Here is a 20,959-nt window from a genome sequence, read left to right on the forward strand (position 1 = left end):
TTCAGTGCATCAACAATAAGATAAAGGTACAAATTTAGAAAACAGATAAAAGATTCAACATATATTAACAAGTAGCATTTATCGTTAAAAATTGTATGATAATATTTAAAATGGATTTAGTGATTTTTACAGCGGTTTTTAATTATTAGTGGTGCAGAATATTTTGTCACAAGACCGGTGTTAAATAATGATTTTGGCTTCTAGTTGAGGGATTAAGCTCAACTGCCTTTATTGTAACCAAAAAAAATGTATTTAGTGATTTTATTTTGAAAACTATATATTATTAATACCATAAATTTAGAAGTTTAAAAATAAAAAGAGTAGTATATACGCGCGGAAATTTGTATATCTCAACAGTAAAAACCAAAGAGTTTTAGTTCGAGTGTGTGTGTGTGTGTTTGTGTCCGTGACCGTGAGTCACCAACAGGACACCCTCGCAAATTCAGCATTATCTCACTCGCATAACATAATAAAGTAGATGGTAGAAACAGAATCCTTCTCCTCCTCAAATATTAACTCATCCTTTTTCTCTTTCCCCCTGTACTCTTTCTCTTTACTTTTGCTGCAAGTTGCAACTGTGTACTCTTTATGTTCTTCTCTTTTTTCTAGTTATTTGTAAAAAAATTAAAAGGAAAAATAAATGAAGATGAAGGTGAAGGTGAAGTATATAGTGTTGAATTTGCTATGGGTTTCCGTGTTTTCTCCCATCTTTATTTACACTTACGTGGTCGGCACTTTCTTCGATCCCTCTTTTTGTATGTCTACTTCTTCTTTTCTCTCTTTAATTATTTATTTATTGATCTTCCTGTTGTTTTACATCGTTCACGTTTCCCTTCTCTTGTTGTAATTTTCTGCAGCGAGACTCGATTTTCTTGACGATGTTGCAGCATTTGTAAGTTCCTTTTTGCAATTCTTTCTTCATTTCTCATTATATGAACTACCCAGAATTTTGAATTTTCCTTTCTTTTTTTCTTCAGACGTTGTCCGGGGATACCAGCCATCTCCATGTTGTTCCTCTGGTAGTAATATAATAAGATTAGTTCAGTTTATTTTTCATGGCTGGCTTGGCTTTATATGTTGACATTGGTATTGATTTTGGTCGTAGGAAACTTCCACAGCCCTCAAAAAACCCGTTGGGGTCGTATATTCCGACCACTCTGCTAATTCCTTCCCCAATGGTAAAACATGAAGTGAAAATTTATCTACTTATGTAATTTAAAATTTGGAGAATTGGATGATGATGATGATGGTTTTAAATTCCCAAATTACAGAGATGACGGAGCATAAATCTACAAGAGTGCTTTCTGCTGCGAGTGAAGAACGTCAACCCCTACTAAACAACCCCATTACACGGGCCTATGAATCTCAACTCTTGGTAATTTCTTTCAGTCTCATTACCATATCAATAACATGTTACTTGCAATCTCGCATTCGATTTCAATTTATGGTTGTTCCTCTTTCTTTAGTCTTACTATCCTACTTCCATGGTTACTTTCCTCTTTATGTGGTAAGGATTTTGAGTCTGCATGTAGGCCTTGTTTGCTACAATGGAAATGCTGACTGTTACTCTTTTCTACGGTCTGTTCTAAACCTTTGCTATATGAGGAGCTTCATTTGTCTGCAATACATATAACCCTGTTCTTCTACTTCTAACCCATCATTTTCTCTTTCGATGTCCTAGTTATCCAACGGTTTCCTTCAGTTTTGAGTTGCTATATAATCAAAGCATTCCTTTGATAATGTTTGTGTTAACTTTAACCTCTTAGAGATGGCATTCACCAACCCTTTCGAGGTTGTTACCCCTTTATTCTATTTTGCCTATCGATAACTGCTTAACATTTTGGAATAATTGTTCTCTACAGCTAAAACTAGTTTCTTAGTCTTTTACACGTTTCCAGGTTTCACAATGAAAGGAAACTTCTAACATGAATTTATATGTAGTTAACAGTTTTTTTTCTCCTGTTTTCTCTGTCAATAGGCTATAAGACTTGAGGAACAACACACGCTGCCCCCTGGTAAGATTGAGCAAAAAGAGCATTCAGTTAACAAATCTGACCAAATGACTGAAGCAGCAGATGCTCAGGTCCGTCGACTCAAAGACCTGCTCATCCGTGCAAAAGTGTACATCTCCCTTCCAGCCATAAAAAGCAACTCGCGTTTGACAAGGGAGCTTCGATTGCGGATTAAGGAACTTTCACGTGCTATTGGTGATGCAGCCAAGGACACTGATCTGCCAAAAAGGTAACTCATCTTTCTGAAACAAGGATGCTGCTCTTATTTTAATTATTTTTAATTTCTTTTTGTTTGGAGGATTTTAAGTGTAGAATGTGGCTTCCACTTTGATTTTATCCATCAACATGAATCTTATTGTTGCAGTGCCTTTGAGAAGTTGAAAGCAATGGAGCAATCATTAGAAAAAGGTAAGCAGATTCAAGATAACTGTGGTGCTTCGATAAAAAGGCTTCGGGCTATGCTCCACTCAACTGAAGATCAACTCCGAGTGCACAAAAAAAAGACCACGTTCTTGGCACAGTTAACTGCAAAAACCCTTCCCAAAGGTCTTCATTGCCTGCCTTTGCGTCTTACTACTGAGTATTATACCTTGAATTCTTCACAACAGAACTTTCTAGATGAAGACAAATTAGAAGACCCCCGACTGTACCATTACGCACTTTTCTCTGATAATATATTAGCAGCTGCTGTTGTTGTAAACTCAACCATTTCCCATGTTAAGGTAAATGTACTCCCCTATAGAGGCTTAACTCATACTTTCAGTCGCCAATGGAAAGTGAAAACGGTTTCATTTTTAATCTTAAGATTGTCTTAATCATTTTGTTCATAATTTTCATGATTTTGGTTGACTTATTTAACTTATTAAGTTTGCTTAATTCCTCGCAGCACCCTTCGAAGCATGTTTTCCACATTGTTACAGATAGGCTCAGTTATGCAGCAATGAGGATGTGGTTTCTGTGTAATTCACCTGGGAAAGTCACTATACAGGTTCAGAACATCGAAGAATTTACATGGTTAAACTCAAGCTACAGTCCAGTCCTTAAGCAGTTAGGTTCTCCTTCAATCCGTGATTATTACTTCAGGGCCCGCCGGTCTAATTCTGTTTCAAATCTGAAGTACCGAAACCCAAAATACTTGTCCATCCTGAACCATCTTCGGTTTTACCTACCAGAGATCTTCCCAAAACTCAATAAAGTATTGTTCTTAGATGATGATGTAGTAGTCCAGAAGGACCTTAGTGATCTTTGGTCCCTCGATTTGAAGGGCAACGTTAATGGTGCTGTTGAGACTTGTGGAGAAAGCTTCCATCGATTTGATCGGTATCTCAACTTCTCACATCCTCTAATCTCAAAGAACTTTGACCCACATGCTTGTGGATGGGCATATGGAATGAACATTTTCGATTTGGTGGAGTGGAGGCGGCAGAACATAACAGAGGTGTATCACAGATGGCAGAAGCTGGTAAGTAATGTGTAAATGCTGGCTAAACAGATAATAGGATAGGCATTAAAGTAACTAAGAAACCAAGTGAGTTCATCTTGTTTGCATTGTTAGTCTTCATTACAGATCAGCTACTACCCTATGCTAGTATATTATCTTTATATTATTATTGAAGGAAATTTTGTTTGCAGAATCATGACAGGCAATTGTGGAAGTTGGGGACCCTGCCTCCTGGTCTCATTACATTTTGGAAACGCATTCATCCCCTGAATAGGTCTTGGCATGTGCTTGGGCTTGGCTACAATCCTAATGTCAACCAGAGGGAGATTGAACGAGCTGCTGTTATACACTATAATGGCAACTTGAAACCATGGTTGGAGATAGGCATACCCAAGTACAGAAACTATTGGGCAAAGTACGTAGATTATGATAGTGTGTATTTGCGAGATTGTAATATCAATCCATAGAAAGCCTTCTTTAAATGTCCTTACACGTAATGAACCAAAAAAGAACCTTACATATTGTTTAGCGGTGACCGATGTTAATTTAGATTCATTCTTTCGTGTATACATAGTCAATTTTGGTTTAGGTTTTTTCAGTTTCTTGTCACATTTTGTTACAAAATCATGTTGATGTGGCTATAAGTAGCTACGTATGAATATGATCTGTGGCCATCATCTTTCCAAATTCCCTCTTGTAGCTGAGCGTCTTGCTCGTTTGAATTTCTTCTTATTATCCGCTCGCCATCCCACACATCATGCTAAAAGCTTTGTAACGAAACCTGCTTCTTCATCATATACGTGGGAGTGTAATGTGAGGATTAATGAATTTGGTCACCGTGGCAGTGTCGAAGAGGCGAGGAAACTGTTCGACAAAATGCCTCACAGTCTAAAGGATGCCGCTTCTTATGCTTCCATGATCAATGTTTATTTGAAAAATGATGATCTTCCCAAAGCAGAGACGCTGTTTCACTCCTTGCCCTACAGAAATATTTTTGCCGAATCTGCAATGATACAAGGATACGTGAAGGCCCGTCGTCTACCTGAAGCTCGTCGACTGTTCAATGACATGGTTGACAGAAATGCCTTTTCCTGGACTAGTTTGATTTCTGGGTATTTTGCAATCGGGCAAGTTGAAGAGGGTCGTCTGCTTTTTGAACAAATGCCTGAATCTTTGAAAAATGTGGTGTCTTGGACGACTTTTGTTTTGGTTATGCACGAAATGGTTTGATCAATGAAGGTCGCCACATGTTTGATAGAATTCCTGACAAAAACATTGTTGCTTGGACGGCTATGCTCAAGTCTTACGTTGACAATGACCAGATAGATGATGCGCTCAGGTTCTTCTACCAAATGCCTCAAAAGGAACCTGACAAAAACATTGTTGCTTTTTAATGTCTTGAGGCTAAGGATCTTGCCTCGTGGAATGCCATGATATTAGCATATTCACACCACGGATATGGTAAACATATATGCTAACATCAGGTGCCAAACCAAATGAGATCACTTTTGTAGAAATCTTATCGGCTTGCAGTCGGGCTGGTCTTATGGAGAAAGAACAATTGGTCGAGCAGGACAACTGGACAAGGCCATGAGTGTTGTCAAGAAAATGCCTCCATCCAAAAGAGATGGCTCCTTTCTAGGAGCTTTACTTGCTGCACGCAGAGCGCATGGGGGTCATAAAATAGCAAATCACATTAGCAAACAGCTTATTGAGCTAGAGCCCACAGATTCCGGTGTCTACGTTCTCTTCGCCGATGTATATGCAGCACATGAGAAATGGGATGAGTTTGCCCAAGTAAAGAAAATGATGAGGGAGAGGAAACTGAAGAAAGTTGCAAGTTTTAGTCAAGTAGAAGTAAAAGGAAAGAATCATTTATTCTTCGTAGAGGACAGATCCGATCCTCAAGTTTAAGGGATTCATGAAATGCTACGACTTATGCACTACCACCTTCTACGACCGAGGTGGGTTACATTAGATGAAATTGAACACCTAAATGTATCTTCACTCACACAGTTGTTGGATTTGCAAGGAGCTGAAGAAAAATGCAGTTTTTTTTATGTCATCTAGGTTTTGGTTCACACAGCAGTCAAAATTCGCTAACTGTAGGCATCTTGTGATGATAGACAGTGTAAAACTAACTGTCCACAAACTACACATACGTCATGAAATGCTACGACTTATGCACTACCACTCTACGACTGAGATGGGTTACGTTAGATGAAATTGACCACCTAAATGTACCTTTACTCGCAGTAGTTGGATTTGCAAGAAGCTGAAGAAAAATGGAGTTTTTGATGTCATCTAGGTTTTGGTTCACACAGCACTCAAAATTGGCTGACTGTAGGCATCTTTTGATGGTCGACAGTGTAAAACTAACTGTCCACAAACTACCCATAGTTCATTATATTGCTAAATGATAGTCTCTGTAGATGAGCATTGTATGGTTGGATATGCTTGGAGAAATGTTCTGTTCAATTTAAATACGTGGATGCTGCATTTACATTATCAAAGTAAAGCTCGGAAATCCGCATAATTATGCTTTGAGTTTAAAATGACTTGGAACACTTCATACTGAAAATACTAGAAACAAGAAAAAGAACAGCTTAATGTTTCCTGGGGTCACTCACGTGGAACCCTGCCTCCGGTGACTTACCCGTTTTAGGATGCAAAGGCGTAGCCGCTTACTAAGGGCTTCTAGCTTTTCTAATTTCTCATGTTTCGGCTTTGGGGTTGTTGAATCTCTCTTCTTCTGTTTCTTCTGCTTCTTCTGCTTCTTTTTTTCCTCTTTGGGTGGACCACTTGATTTTTGCTGCGTGCCTTTCAGAGGTGTTGCAAGCACATCAAGAGTCACCTAAAGAGACAGACACAGCCCTCTTTTCAGTAAGAAAGATATGACCGGAAATCAGATACAATTATAGCAATGATGCAGATAAAGGAGGCAGCCCATTCGAGTTTGAAATAAATCATAAATCATGCAGCAAACAAAAGCTTAGAATTTAATAGCCTCTTATATGCATTATGAGATGAAGGTAAGCCTTCATCACAAAATTGTTAAGATTCCTCTTGCCCTGAGCAGAGTTAGAGCAGACAGAGACGTAGAGCAACCTGATTTCCGTTATTAGCAGCCGTACACTCTGCTGAAGATTCTTCATCACTGCCCCCCAGTGAAGAGCACCTTCCCCAACTTTCCCTGTTTGAGCTTGTATATGAGCAACATTCATCACTTTGGCCATTAGGCTTATCCTGCAAATCGGAAAGCAAAAATCAGTAATGAAACAAAGTGTGAATAGCAGAAAAACAAGTTGCTCATAATTTATTTCAGCAGGTTCAGAAACCATGTTCAGTAACAGACAATAGTCACATTGGAGGTGAAGTCATGGGTGAGGAATGAAACTATTATTAAATTGAGTATAAATCAGGGCAATTTCTCAGGCTACCTTGAGAGTGCGTCAAGCAAAAACTCAATAAAAGAACTACCTACTCTTCCCTGTTAAAAGAATAAAATATACGTATGACAGACTTAAGTGCAGATAGAAACAAAGGAAATTCATGGATACCTGTGAATTTGATTGCTCATCACTGTCAGGTCTAATATTTCTAGTAAGCATGGGATCCTGCAATTATAAGAAATAACAACATTTAAAAATATACTTAGTTTTAGATTAACAAGCAAACAAATACCAAAAACAAAGTGAAATGGAATACTACCAATCTAGCAAGTGGTGCAACTTCTGAGACGAGTTCACTAACTGGCTTAGTCATCAAAACTCTAGGTGCAGCAGAAGATGAACTTGGAACATTGGTTGATTCAGTTTCAATGCCAGTGATTATTTCATACAACAGGCTCTAAAAAGAATTACAAAAAATTCAAGTTAATCCTTTGGTAGCTACATATCCCCATATTCCAATGTCTACAAAAGCTTTTACAGGACATACTACTATCACCAATTACTCGGGTCAGATCATCTTAGCCAAGACCTTTATCCAGGAAATTAATTTCCAGCCTAGGCATAGTAGTCTCCTTGTTGGTATGTCAGTCTATAAGAAATTTGTGAATACATGATTATGGGGATGTGTTAATACACTGAACATTACTAAAAATATATTATTTCTCAGCTGCAACCTAAAAATACCTAAAGACGAAGGAAGGTATGACATAATCATAATGCAGCCGGGCTAAACTCCTAAACTCTTGGGGGTTTACTGCTACTGATCCAAATCTTAACGGAAAAGCTTTACAATAGGCAGAGTTTCAGAAGAAAACAGAAAATATGGAAAAATATGTACATCACATAATGCAAACCGAAGGACACTGATATTTGACTCTTAAACTACTTTCTCAAAAGCTCCAACATGAAAAGAATTTCACCTCATCCATGCCAGCACCGACTTTCAAATCACCAAGATCATAGTATTTCTCAAGCTTACTTGAACAAGCAGAAGAAATTTGAGGAGGACGAAGCACATTGAAGAAGAAAATGGAGACTGAATCATAATAAAACTGTGGCCTGGAGGAGTTGTGATCACCATCAAATTTTATAACGTTTTTATCTCCCTGCATAGAATATGCATGGTTAAACACTTCCAAGATCAGCCAATACATCCAAGAAAAAGTAAGAATTTTTAAACGGTAAATTACCGCATATGATTTAAATATGAGGTCAGAGTGATGAGGTTGAATAAATTTGTCCTCACTGGCATGTCCAAATAAAGCTGGAATGAATGTTTTAGGTGCTACCTGTGAATAGAAAGTCTAGAATGTTACTCAAAATAATTAGCAGTAGGTAAAGAAACAAACCCCACATAAAATGGCGGGAAAAAAATCTGCCAATTGATCTGGAAAATAGGTTTTAACATAAAGAAGTATGAAAAAAAGTTAATTAACTCGCTAACTTGTGAACATCAACAAGTTCATTAATATGGACAAACCTTCAGACAGTTTAGATCCATAATGTCAAACTTCGCCTTCTTCTGAATTACACGTCTCATGTACTGCACAGCCATCTTAACCTAATTGAAACAGAAGGCAGAAAATACAATTTATTGCAACAAACCTCATTTTGTCAATTCACATGTCAAGACTATTTAAAAAAAAAATGTCAAGACCAATGGAGTAATTATCATTACTGTACTAGTACCACCAAAACCAGCAGAGATATACACATTCTGATAAAAGCAGCACATTAGCACCACTTACCACACCTCACATCTGGTACTTAGGTGTGGTGGCATTTTCTGACCATACCAACAGACTAATTTTGGACATTTTAGCTGGACCACTCTTTCTACTTCCATTGGGTGGCCATAATGGGTAAAATATGAGATCATGCCCCTCATGTTTAGCCCCATTATTTGCTTTGTTAGAGCATGCATATCATTCCATGGCTATTGGTCAATAACATATGATATCTTCACAAGGTATAATTTGGTCTGCATGCCTGGTTGCTTTGAACCCTCAAACTTAAGCTAACACAGATGCAGAAGATTCATACCGTGAATTTAGGAAGCCGGATTTTATACACATCAACCAGTTCCATCATAAGATCAAATAAGTTTGAGAAGGCACTGTCTAACACCATTCCTGCTATTGAAGGATCTTCTGCTCCATAAAGAAGGCTGCATTAAATAACAAAGAGAGAAACCTAACATACTAGTAAGCATACTTTTCCTAGGAAAACACAAAATACAAATCATAGAAGCATCATCAAGAGAACAAGCATTCCAAACAAGGGCTTTGAAACACATCCTGTTTGAGAAAGCAAAGAGTGTCTGAAAATGCAATAAATTAAGTGAAAATATGAAGCACCTGGTGACAGCACCCATTGATCGTCCCCAGAGACCTATACGTGATATTTGTCTTTCACTTCTCAAATATGATACCACAATCTTGAGATCGTCTCTCTGTCAAGAGTTTAAAAATCAATAAAGAAACATATAAAAAGACAAAAAGGAATACATAAATGTTCATTAAACTTAGATAACAGAGGCACTCAATTAGATTGAGTACATACCTCATGCCAACCAAGGCTAACATAATCACCATCAGATAAGCCTGACCCTGAGAAATCAAGTGTGAATACCGTAATATTTGATGGAAGAAGAATTACAGCAGCTTCATTGGCATCAGCCCTACATCCACTGTGATATCAACCACAGAAAAAAGAGGGTAAAACTTTATCTCTTTGTATGCTATGTAATCTTCGATAATGATTCAGGCCAACTCTTTTTTGAGGCACAATCCTATTTAAAAGCTATTTAAATCTAAGCTTTCATTTAACCAGAAGATACAGAAAGAATCTCATACCTATTTCCATGGCAGTATATAACACAAGGGAGTGGAGTTTCTTCAGGGAATGGTGAAGGCAAATAATGACTGCAACGCAACTTATGGCCCCTTGCATTTGTAAGCTGTATACATTTGAAATAGATAATCTAACATGTGCCAAGAAGCTAAATATAAAGCCCTGAGGTGACAGACAGAAAAAAGAGATAAAAGGCTAATTAATGTCCATACTTGCCTCCAAATCTTGTCTTTTGAATTGCCTGCCTGCAAGAGTAAACTCCTTTTCCCAAAGATACTGCTCTGGGTTATAATCAGCCCTGCACGTACACATGGCAAAAGCATAAAAGATAGTTACCGAAGGGAAGATCAATGATTGGAGCAGCAGTGCAGCACTAACTTACAAGTACTCAAAAGGTTGAATAATGAAAAAAGGAGTTGCAAATCAACAAATGAGATGGAGGCAACAGTAATTCACAAAGACAACTCTTTAACATGCATGCATCATTCAGTAGAAGTATGTCATTTTAACACGCCTCTTTAGTACACTAGTTATTGTTTGATAGTAAGACTCAGTTCAACATCTAATACACAACTTAAGAGGTCATGTAGCCCTCGTTTTCCATATTTTGAAAAAAATTGTTGCAATTGTTGAGATGCTATCCTTTTATGCATGATTTATTCCTTCCTTTAACTTAGATGTTTTCAAGATTGTCGTTGCTCGAAAAACTAAAATTTTAACTATAGCTTTTTCTCTCATCACTCATTCTAGCACTATTTTCGACTAACATAATCTATTTATTTGGTAAATTTTTTAAATTATGCAAATTTTATAAATTTATTATTTAAGAAAAACAGTACCAACTTTCAATTTTTCCAAAAACATTAATATTTTGTTTTAAGTTCTATTTTATAAAATTTTTCATTTTAAAAGATCGAATTAATTTTATTTTATAAACACAAAAAACATATATAAAAATAACATAATTGGTAAATACAGCATTTCAAAAAAAGAAAAGAAAATTTGGACTATATTATAAAACAATCTTCAAAATATGGTTGGCTTAGGGTTTTTTTATAAAGTAATACTTCAATTTTACTTATTCAACATTTTTGTCCACCAACTATTGTGAACTTTTACCATGTTATTACACTAACCAACCAAACAAGGCAGAGGAGGAGCGAAACACAAGGGTATGCAATTTGTTTCAACCCTGATACTAGCACAACTTTTTCGTTGCAAAAGAGACGATAAAGAACTAAAATGCAATGGAAAAATTAGGATAACGGCCTGGGTCGTTCCAGCTTTAAGAGATGAGCAAGGAATTAGAGTGTAGTAATGTAACAGAGACATACCTTGGCGGTCGAATAACAAAATTGATGAACTGATCAATCATCTTGCTTTGAGCGAGCTTTTTTGGTTATGATTGTGAATCGACAGAAGCGTGTAACTACTCCAGCGCAATGTACGAGCAGGTCCCCAAATTCACCTGTCGAACATTTTAGGTCGCTCCAATTGAACTGTTTCTATCTCTCTTTATAAATAGAGAGTGTGTGAGTGGGAGAGTATGGAAGAAACTTCCTTCTTTTATTGGAAGGAAGGCATCTTTAAGAAGCCGTACATTAAATTATTAAATTTCGCAGTCCCACGGAGAGAGTTGGGCAGAATGTCTCCCTCAAACATCGTCACGAAACGTCCAACCTTTCGTGCCAAAGAAAAAATTAATCGTGGAGCTGAATGTGAGCGGTTAGTAACTAAACAAGTAATAACAATTACTAGGAAAGGAGTTAACTAAAGAATAGAACACAAAACCTAGTTCACAACCTTTTTCCTTCCAGATCTAATGGGGCTGGACTTTTGGGTGAAGTCTTCTCGCAATTAAAGTTGTCAGCTGAGAGACGCGTGTAGTAGATGGATCTTTTACCTGTTTCTTGGGAAGAATCACCGAGAAAAGGGAAGCGAAGTTGAAGGAATCCGATTCCAGATCTCACAAAAACAGAAACGTACTTTTCGAACCAGAAGGTGGAAGAAAAAGTCAAACAAGAGAGAGAATTTTACCAAAAAAAATGGAGTATGGAGGGCTCACAGGTTTTGGTGCGGCTGTTGGCGGCTGAGAAGGGAGATAGCAGCCAGCAGGAGGCAAGAGCGAGCAAGCACAGCTAAGAGACAGACAGGGGCGGAGAGAGACGGAGCTTTTTCTTTTGTGCCCATTTTTACTGGGTTTGTTTATTTCATAATATTTTATTATATCCTTAAAAGTACTCATTTAAAGTTTTGATTGAATTGGTTTGACGAGTAATATTATAATACCAATTTAATTTAAAAAATATGATAAATATCTATAAAATAAATTCTGTCATTTATCTGGAAACTAATTTTAATTCTTCAAAAAAATAACTACAAACAAACTATTGTGAGCATTGGATCAAGTTTATCGAATTGAACTTAAACTTGTTAATTTAAAATTTTACCAATTTGAAAATAAATCTATAATCCTACCAATTTGAGTTCAATGAAAATAAATATGATTTGATTAATTATAAATAACATTAGTCAATCTTTTCTTAATTTCAAGTTTGTTGAGTGGATTAAAAAAACTCCCAGTTTTGGGTATGTTTTTTTTTACTTTTCTAACGTCTCTCTTGCATTTGGAGTCTCAAAATAGAAAAGAGAAGAAAAAAAACAGTTGCTGTCTCCTTAATAGATAGAAGGGTGGAAATGATTCAATAAAAGTTATTATCTAATCTACACTAAAAATGGATATTTTACTATATTTTAGAACATTTGGCAAAAATGGGAAATCCCACTTATAATGGTCCTCAAAACCAAATAAATGGCTATTAAATTCTATCCAAGTGGCTGATGACCAAAAAGAAAAATGAGTATTTTAATTTTGAAAAACTAAACGCAACCCAACCAAAAAACTTTTGAATTGATTTTGTGAATTTTTTCCCTCACCCCCCCCCCCCCCAAAAGTTAAATTCTTTGATGAATCATTTAATTTTTAAGTCGTTTTTATTTTGATTGCCTAAAATAATTTTTACAATTTCATCATTGTCATTAGAGAATGATTAATTTTAATCACCCAAATTTTAAATCCCTAACGACAGTTGACTGAATAGGCATATTATGTTTACATTTTATATTTTGATCATTCAACTTTTAAATAGTTTTTATTTTTGATCACCTAAAAAATTATTTAAAAAAAACTTAAAAGATTAATATAAAAAAAAGTATAAGCTAAAATAATGCATTAAAAATGGTCAAAATATACCTGCAAAAATTTAGAATTTTGATGCATTATTTTATTTTTCCAAATTTAAAGTTTAGAACTTTCCGCAGAGAGTCAACAAGTATATTTTGATAATTTTTAATGATTTTTTTTTCATTTTAAAAGAAATGAAAGGTTAAAAAAAGTAAAAAAAATTTATTTATTTCTTTAGCCAAAATTAATAAAAGAAAGTAATATAAAGTAATTTTAATATATTTGCTTAAGATATGGAAAGTAAAGTAAATGATTTGTTGAAATAAAAATTTTCAATTATAATCTTACTTAAATAACATATAATATTTAAATTAAATTATAAAAACTAATGTTCTTCATAAAAAAATAATTACAAGTGTTAATAAAAAATATAAATTAATTTGATAAATTGTTAATTTAATACGAACTTTTTAAAAACTAGAATACTAATAATTCAAAAATATAGAACCATTTACAATAAAGTAATAAGGTGTTATAAAATGAGAAAAAAAATCAATGCATTAGTAGGAGAAAATTTTAAGTAAAAAAAAGTCATTAAAATAAATAAAAGATAAAAATGACATTTTAAAAAATAAAAAATTATTGTCTTTCCTTTTCTTTCACTTTCCCCCAAATTGGAGAATTTAAAAGATGAAAGAAAACAAGGGCAAGGAGAATCCTTTCCCTTTGAGTTACTTAACTTCCCTTCTCTTTACCCCAATCGAAACATAATGTTAAAGTTTTTTATACCTGCATCAATACTTGAAAAAAATTCTTTCAGAGTGAACAACCTAAAAGTTGAGTGACTAAAATGAAAATATAAATATAATATGGTGTTTAGTTAACTATTGTTGGAGATTTAACACTTGGATGACTAAAATGAAAATTTAAATTTATTTTGGTAATCAAAATAAAAATAACCTAAAATTTAAGTGACTAAAATGAAAATGTAAACACGATGTGTATTTAGTCAATCGATGAAAGCATTCTCTGATGCATTTCTTATTTAAAGACCAAAATGAAAGCAAGTTAAAAAATTGAGTGACCAAATAGGGAATTTACCCAAAATAAAATAAAAATCCTCTAGGGAAGGTAATGTGATGGTAAACCCATATCACACGGCATATAGGACACAGCTGTTTCCACTCTGTAGTTTCTTTCTACCTTCTGAGTGAGCCTTTTTTTTTTATATCTTGTGAATAGTTTGCTTTCCAACTACAATTCAATTTGGGAATGCGAAACCAACTTTTTGTATCCTAAAGATAAACCACCCAATTTTCATGAAGCCTATCAGTTAGGGTCATTCACTCCTTCCTGAGGCCTCAGAAACAAACCAAAACCATAAAAACAAAACAATAAATGATCTAATGCGTAGTGTAATTGGACTCACCCAGCTGCTTACAAGGGCTTATTTCTTCCGTGTAGAATTACCTTTATACACAGTCAAAACTCTTTCAAGTAATTGTTTCACATAATCAGTTTCATCACATGCTACACTAGGACAGTATTGCATCAGGAAATCCGTCTTAACCGAAAATAGAGTTGCAGAATCTCCTTTTGTGTGTGGAATATAATGAAGCTACCAAATGACCCCAACTGTTTCAACATGGCCACCCATCAATTCGACATACTGAAACCTGTGCAAACTGGAACTGCAATGTTTCGATCAAGGTAGATTTCAACAGCTGCTACCTGCAAAGTGCAAACGACAGATCTGTAGGAACTGGAACCTGGTTTATACCATATATAGCAGCTCTTTCTCTAGCTATTGCTACTTTGAAAATTTTCTATTTTCCTTGCAGGGAGAACAGAGAGGGGAGGGGGATTAGATTTGTTCAAAAATTTTGGAATGTCTATGCTCTACAGGTTACTACTGGGTGTCACTATGCCTTGAAGCTTCCACCCACCATATCCTGCTACAGCAAATGCCTGAAAAGGTAAGACACTAGGTTCAGTAATGGTTCGCCCATTCAAACATTATAAATGATATTAAATCTGATATTAAATGGAGATTAAGCAGCACTGGTCAAGTTTTTGCATCTTCATCTCTGTAACTTTCCAAAACTGACATTATGATTGAACCATCGCTTTCTATATATGGAGATTTTCTAAATAAACAGATACATCAACAGGGGATCAGACAGAATGAACACCATAAATTCACAAGCTTAATTACACTTTTTTAGAAGGGAATCAGTAAATCTAGTTTCTAAACACGGTTAATCCCACTTCTCCCATCTGTCTACTAATGATTTATGATACTATGCCCTAATTTTCAAGGCAACACTGTTTATCAAACAAGTATCAGTTTTCAAAAGTTTTGGCACTAGGTTTCGCAGATGTTTATGCTTCAAGTGAATATACTTTGAAAGTCTATTGAATATCCATCCTGTAGCCTCTACATGAACCCCCTGAATAGCATGATTTTATGTAGGTCACACACTTCTATTCTTCTGACATGTGTCTGACTAATATCCAGCGCAGAATGCATGGCTTTCTGCTCCAAATATAAGGAAAAACAAAGAAAAATAGAATGAAACCACATTAAAATGTATATATCCTACTTTGATGGAGTACAAGCAAAAGAAACCTTATTTCATGCAATTAGTTAACGCAGAAAAAAGTAGAAGAAATGTCCAACTACATTTTTTTCTTTCAAAAAAGAAGTAGAAGAAAGACGGAAAGCTTGCATCAGCCTTGTCTATCACGTATCTTGTTCTCAAACAAAATTTCAATATACCAAACCATTAAATCTGCAAATTCTACAAGAACACAAAATAAAAATTTCCTTGAAACATAAACTGGATTATGCTTTATAAGAGCTTATGAGAATAGTTCACAAGTCCAAGTTAGCAGCACTTCTAAAGAGGTGCAGTTCTTGCAGATAATAAAAGTAAAATATATAGTAATAACGTATCAAGCGACTGGACTCGGCATATACTGAGCTTATAAATATAAGGGCAAATGAAATTGAGACAACATAACTGAGAATAGTTTATGAAGAGGGGAACTACAACCTCTTCCCATGATTTTCCAGGAGCTTCAAGCAAAGCAGCATTACAAGTCTTGAGCTCTACGGAAGCACCAGTGAACATGGAGGCCGCCTCTTCCCATCCCCTATTATGCCCCATACACCTGTATAACTAATTTAGTGTGAGTCTGGGATAAACTATGAGTAGACATTTTCTTAGGAAATAAGCACACCATTACACTAATCAGGTTTACATTAAAGAGTGGCAACCTAATGCTTGGACTAGAATGACACGTTGAAACAAAATAAAGACAGCCAAGGACTAATCAAAGCAGCAGGCAAAAGAGAAACTGACATAATGGTGAATAATTCATCCCTTGAATAATGACATATAGTTCGTTGGAGGTGTTCAGCAGTCTGACCATCCATGGCTGCAATGGAATAATAACTAGAAATGAAATGGACCTCCGCTTCCAGGAAACCACGCGCCTCTTCCTGCATGATATTAAGTGTTTCCCTGGTCCGCAGGGCATCACTGGAGCAACATAAATTAAGAGATTGTGGATTCCTTTTTGCTTTCTAATCTTCTGAAAAGCGATAGTGAGGTTTTCAAAATATGATATTTAGAGAAGATAAACTAGCTAACCTGCACAAAATAAGCTGAGGGATCCAACCCATACGTTGGAGCTTTCGAGAAACCGTTACAGCGTCAACTCGTCCGGTTTTACTGAGAGGGCGGTCATGATCTGATGGGGTTGGTGTTCGCCGAATTGTCGCATTCATCGATAAGAAAATTAAGATAGCAAGATGGATTAATAAATAAAATAAAAATAAAAAAACAAGAGGTCAGAATGCTAGTGAAAGGAATTAAAAAAGAAAAGGAACCTCGCAAAGACGGATGTTGCCAAGAACTCTTGGCATGGCGAAGTAGAATGAGGCGGCGAGATGCGGGTTGGGCCTCCGACGCGGCTAGCTCCACCTCCGTCTCCGCCCCAATCATCAAACACCTCCTCCTCCTCCGGAGCAAACAGATAGGAACTGGGGTCAAGCCAATGCTCAATGGCTTGGAGGTCGAGAGGCAAGTGCCCACACCCACTGTAGCACTAGCATTCATTTCTGATTTCAGTATCTGGAATCTTTGTGCCGCTATTTGCCAAATTGTTTTCCTTTGTATAGATGTGAAGTTAAAAATAATTGCTTGGTCTGAGAATGGGGACATGAAATTAAACATATTTTCCCATTACAATAATTCTTTTTCATATTAATCTAAAAAATGGGCCTTTTTTCTAATTTCATCTTTGAATTTTGATTTTGTTAACTTATACACCATCATTTAATTTTTTAAAAAATTTTAATTTCTTTATATCTTTAATATTTTTTGTATCTTTATTCTTGAAAAATGTCTATGTTTAAGAACCAATTAAAAAAGTTTACTATTGTTTGAAATTAATGTGGATCTGAATAAATTAGAAATCAAGTTTACAAAAATTACCCAATTTAAAGACTGATTGTTGCTTTAATCCAAAATTAGAAATCAATCTGTAGATACGTTAGAATTTTAGGTTTTGTTTGGTTGAGATGAATGAAAATTAAAATGATAAAATTAGAAGAATAAAAAATTATTATTTTCTTTAAAAATATATATTTAGTCTTTTCATAGGCAATTTTTGTATGAGAGATAAAAAAATTAAAATAAATTTTTCTTTTCATTCCATCAATGGTTTAATAGAGGTGAAAATAAAATGAAAAAATAAAATATTTAAAAAATATATAATTTTGAATTAATATTGTACATTTTTATCTTATTTTCTCTTTTTTCATCCTTCCAAATTGGAATGATTACTTTTTATAAATTAGATGAAAAACGATATCATTTTCTATTTTCTATTTTCTCGTTTTCCTTTTCAACCAAACACACTCAAAATTTATTTTTTTTCACTTTTTTTTCTTCCTCCCATTCTTCACTTTTTTACCCAACCAAACACACCCTTAATGTCCCAAGTGTTTGATGGTAAGTATGTGACCATTTTTTAAATTTGTTCAAGCTTCAATTTTATTAGATGTACCTTTTTTAGAATTATTTTAAAAAAATTTTTAATATATTCTCATTTTTATCTTTCAGAAATATATATTCCAATTTTGTAATTGGATTATACTTTATAATATTTTAATTCTAATTATACTGATTCAACCGTATATTATATATAGTTATAATTATAACTTCAAAAAATTAAATATATAATAACTTTTTTTTGAACGATCTCATTATAAGCTTTTGATTTTTTCTTTTTACATAATACTTAAAATTACTTATAATCTCTATCCACCCATAAATAAGAAGACGTGGGTTCAAAAAAATTGAACCTTGAATATGACATCCTTAAAATGAACAAACTTAAACTTCGAAATAAACTAAAAATCAGACAAAAAGCTCAATATTTTTTGTTGGGTTATGTTAGGGATTATTATTTTTGGTCATTTCTTGCCTACCCCTGTAGCTCTAAATCGATAGGATGAGTCGCTATACATTATTATTAATTTTACCAATATTATCTATAAGTTAGGAATAGGGCGAACCATTCTATCACTTACTATACATGATTATTAATTTCACTACCTACAACACATGATTCTTGAATTTATCGACACCGTTTATACGTTAGGGGTACCTTATACATGATTATTAATTTTATCGATAACAATCTTTTTGTTGGGTCTATAAGTTATGGGTTATTAATTTTTATCATTTCTCGCCGTAACACTTCTTACCTGAAAAACTCAAACAATGAATGTTATATTTATCACAGAATATTCTTTACAATCAAATACTTATAATTTGAACTTTTATCAATGTCATGCTAGATTTTTTAGAATTTAGTTAGTCTAACAATAATATTTCATTTCATTTCAAACTCGTTTCATGTAACACCCCTAACCCATATCCATCGTCAGAATAGGGTTATAGAGCATTACCGGAGTTTACAAATTAATTTACAGACGTTTCATTTCATCAAGCATTCATATTTATAACCAATCAAAATTAAAACAATAATGAGCTAACGTTGGCCAATTTAACTTATACATGCCATTATTACCAGAATCAAATCATCCAAAATTACCGATAAAACCAATGAATAGTGTGATATATCTCTAGCAAGCCTCCAACCCAATCGAGCTTTCGATAATCATTTCAATGCATCTAATAATTATACATATTACCAATAATAATTCAATTCCAATAATAAAACACATATTTATATAATATTCATCACCAAATAACATTCACTTTAAATAAAATTATACAGAATATAATTCATACGAACTTACCAGGCTAAATTGCAGAAATACCAAAATTCATGGACATTTTGGTAATTTTTTATTTTCCTCGAATTTCCACTCAATCTTGATCTAAATTAATATTTCATTCAATTTATTAATTTAAATAATAAAACAATTAATTTCATGCAATTTGGTCACTTTTTGATATTTTTACAAAATTACCCTTAAAATTTTACTTTTATTCAATTCAGTCTCTAAACCTAAAACATGTAAATTAGCTATTTTAAAATAAACTCATATTAGATGAAAATTCACATATATTTTTCCTCCTCCTCCACTCCATTCCACATCCTTGATATATACATAATACCACCATTTACTTGTTTACTCATAACAAGCTATTCACTTGAGTCATAATCACTAAATTAATTATATCTTAAGCTACAGAACTCCAAATTGAGATACAAAAATTTTATATAAAACTAGACTCACATATCTTCTTATCATAAAATTTTTAGAATTTTTGGTTTATTAAATAAGTACAGTTTATTCTTTAAAGTTTGCCCTATTTCACTGTTTGACAGTTCTGACCCCTCTTCACTAAAAATTAATTATCTCTTTGTACAGAATTCGGATAATGTTCCCGTTTGTTTCTATTTAAAATAGACTCATTAAGGATTTTAAGCATATAAATTTAAGCCTCTAATTATTTTTATTAAATTTTTTATGATTTTCTAAAGTCAGAACAGGGGAACCCAAATTTATTCTGACCTTGTCTCACAAATTTTATTATATCTCATGATTTACAATTCCATTACTTACACTGTTTATTCCATGAGAAACTAGACTCAATAATATTTAATTTCATATTTTATTCATACTATAATTCGATTTCCACAATTTATGGTGATTTTTCAAAGTTAACCTACTGTTGCTGTCCAAAACTGTTTTAGTGCAAAATGTTGATTACTAAATTTATAACACCCTTATTCCCTTTCTCTATAATATTTCCCATCACTTTCTCTTATTTTCTTTCACTAATTTATCAATAACATAAGACCTTATATAAGAAAACTCTACTATAACATTGTTTCCATGCTTTTTCAATAATATCAAACTTAAAAATATATTGAAATCTTGATATTCTTACTTTGTGCTATTGATTTCAATCTTTAACTTAATTTTCTCTCTCCTCCAGCTTCCATTTCTTGAATCTAACTTGATATTCTAGCTCCCCATTGTCTCATTGTTATTATTCTCTCTTGGAAGCTATGGAAATTATTTTGATTTCTAGGTGAAAATGGTAAATTTTTGGTGGAAGGACCAAATTGTAAAGAAAGCAAAACTTTCTTTCTTTCTCTCTTATTCTTACGTCAATGCATGGTAAAAATGGTGGGATGGTGGTTTTTCATATTTCTTTCCACATATATATATACTAAATAAAATAATAAAATATCGTTAAAAAAATCAAATCAAAATATTATAAACTAATATTTATTTATTTAATTATCTAAAATATCTCCAACACATCATTGCCTTCTAGATTTCTCTCTCCTTATTAATTTACCATTTTACCCTTCATGATCTGTTAAAATTCCATCATTGAGTCATCAGTCAATTTGGTAAAATTACGAGTTAGTCCTTTATAATTCTTCACTTATTCAATTTAGTCCTAATTCATCCATTTTCCTTAGTTTCTAGATCATTCCACCCTTAAAATATTTACAC

General features: G+C 33.9%; 3 protein-coding genes and 1 pseudogene across 21 annotated transcripts; 2 read left to right on the plus strand and 2 right to left on the minus strand.

Moving 5' to 3' along the window:
• Nucleotides 1-375: 375 nt before the first annotated feature.
• On the plus strand, nt 376-4,140 carry LOC107905704 (probable galacturonosyltransferase 4). Its single transcript, XM_016832408.2, has 9 exons — nt 376-755; nt 858-892; nt 978-1,019; nt 1,106-1,178; nt 1,272-1,375; nt 1,979-2,241; nt 2,377-2,734; nt 2,899-3,474; nt 3,645-4,140. The coding sequence occupies exons 1-9, from the start codon at nt 641-643 to the stop codon at nt 3,918-3,920; spliced, it is 1,842 nt and encodes a 613-aa protein (XP_016687897.1). The 5' UTR covers nt 376-640; the 3' UTR covers nt 3,921-4,140.
• Nucleotides 4,114-5,944, plus strand: LOC107902675 (pentatricopeptide repeat-containing protein At4g02750-like; annotated as a pseudogene).
• LOC107905705 (uncharacterized) lies at nt 5,911-11,970 on the minus strand. Of its 14 annotated transcripts, none has more exons than XM_016832414.2 (16): nt 11,796-11,970; nt 11,562-11,661; nt 11,359-11,438; nt 11,093-11,226; nt 9,975-10,056; nt 9,761-9,864; nt 9,468-9,594; nt 9,263-9,357; nt 8,949-9,072; nt 8,386-8,466; nt 8,096-8,194; nt 7,826-8,011; nt 7,165-7,302; nt 7,014-7,070; nt 6,562-6,699; nt 5,911-6,307 (listed from the first exon to the last, which is right to left on the minus strand). In XM_016832414.2, exons 4-16 carry the CDS (start codon nt 11,131-11,133, stop codon nt 6,080-6,082), a joined length of 1,500 nt encoding a protein of 499 aa, XP_016687903.1. In that variant the 5' UTR covers nt 11,134-11,226; nt 11,359-11,438; nt 11,562-11,661; nt 11,796-11,970; the 3' UTR covers nt 5,911-6,079. The 14 variants fall into 14 exon arrangements, with proteins under 14 accessions (XP_016687903.1, XP_040949926.1, XP_040949930.1 ...); XM_041093992.1 differs by having other exon boundaries at nt 11,562-11,667; nt 11,796-11,964; XM_041093996.1 differs by having other exon boundaries at nt 11,359-11,470; nt 11,562-11,667; nt 11,796-11,964.
• Nucleotides 11,971-14,376: 2,406 nt separating this feature from the next.
• On the minus strand, nt 14,377-17,240 carry LOC107905707 (uncharacterized protein At3g52155, chloroplastic). Of its 6 annotated transcripts, none has more exons than XM_016832424.2 (6): nt 16,838-17,240; nt 16,599-16,698; nt 16,308-16,487; nt 15,999-16,116; nt 14,889-14,910; nt 14,377-14,673 (listed from the first exon to the last, which is right to left on the minus strand). In XM_016832424.2, exons 1-6 carry the CDS (start codon nt 17,181-17,183, stop codon nt 14,660-14,662), a joined length of 780 nt encoding a protein of 259 aa, XP_016687913.2. In that variant the 5' UTR covers nt 17,184-17,240; the 3' UTR covers nt 14,377-14,659. The 6 variants fall into 6 exon arrangements, with proteins under 6 accessions (XP_016687913.2, XP_016687910.2, XP_040949936.1 ...); XM_016832421.2 differs by having other exon boundaries at nt 14,846-14,910; XM_041094002.1 differs by having other exon boundaries at nt 15,966-16,116.
• Nucleotides 17,241-20,959: the final 3,719 nt, after the last annotated feature.

This window comes from Gossypium hirsutum, chromosome D05, assembly GCF_007990345.1.
Source record: "Gossypium hirsutum isolate 1008001.06 chromosome D05, Gossypium_hirsutum_v2.1, whole genome shotgun sequence".
NCBI classification, from domain to species: Eukaryota; Viridiplantae; Streptophyta; class Magnoliopsida; order Malvales; family Malvaceae; genus Gossypium; species Gossypium hirsutum.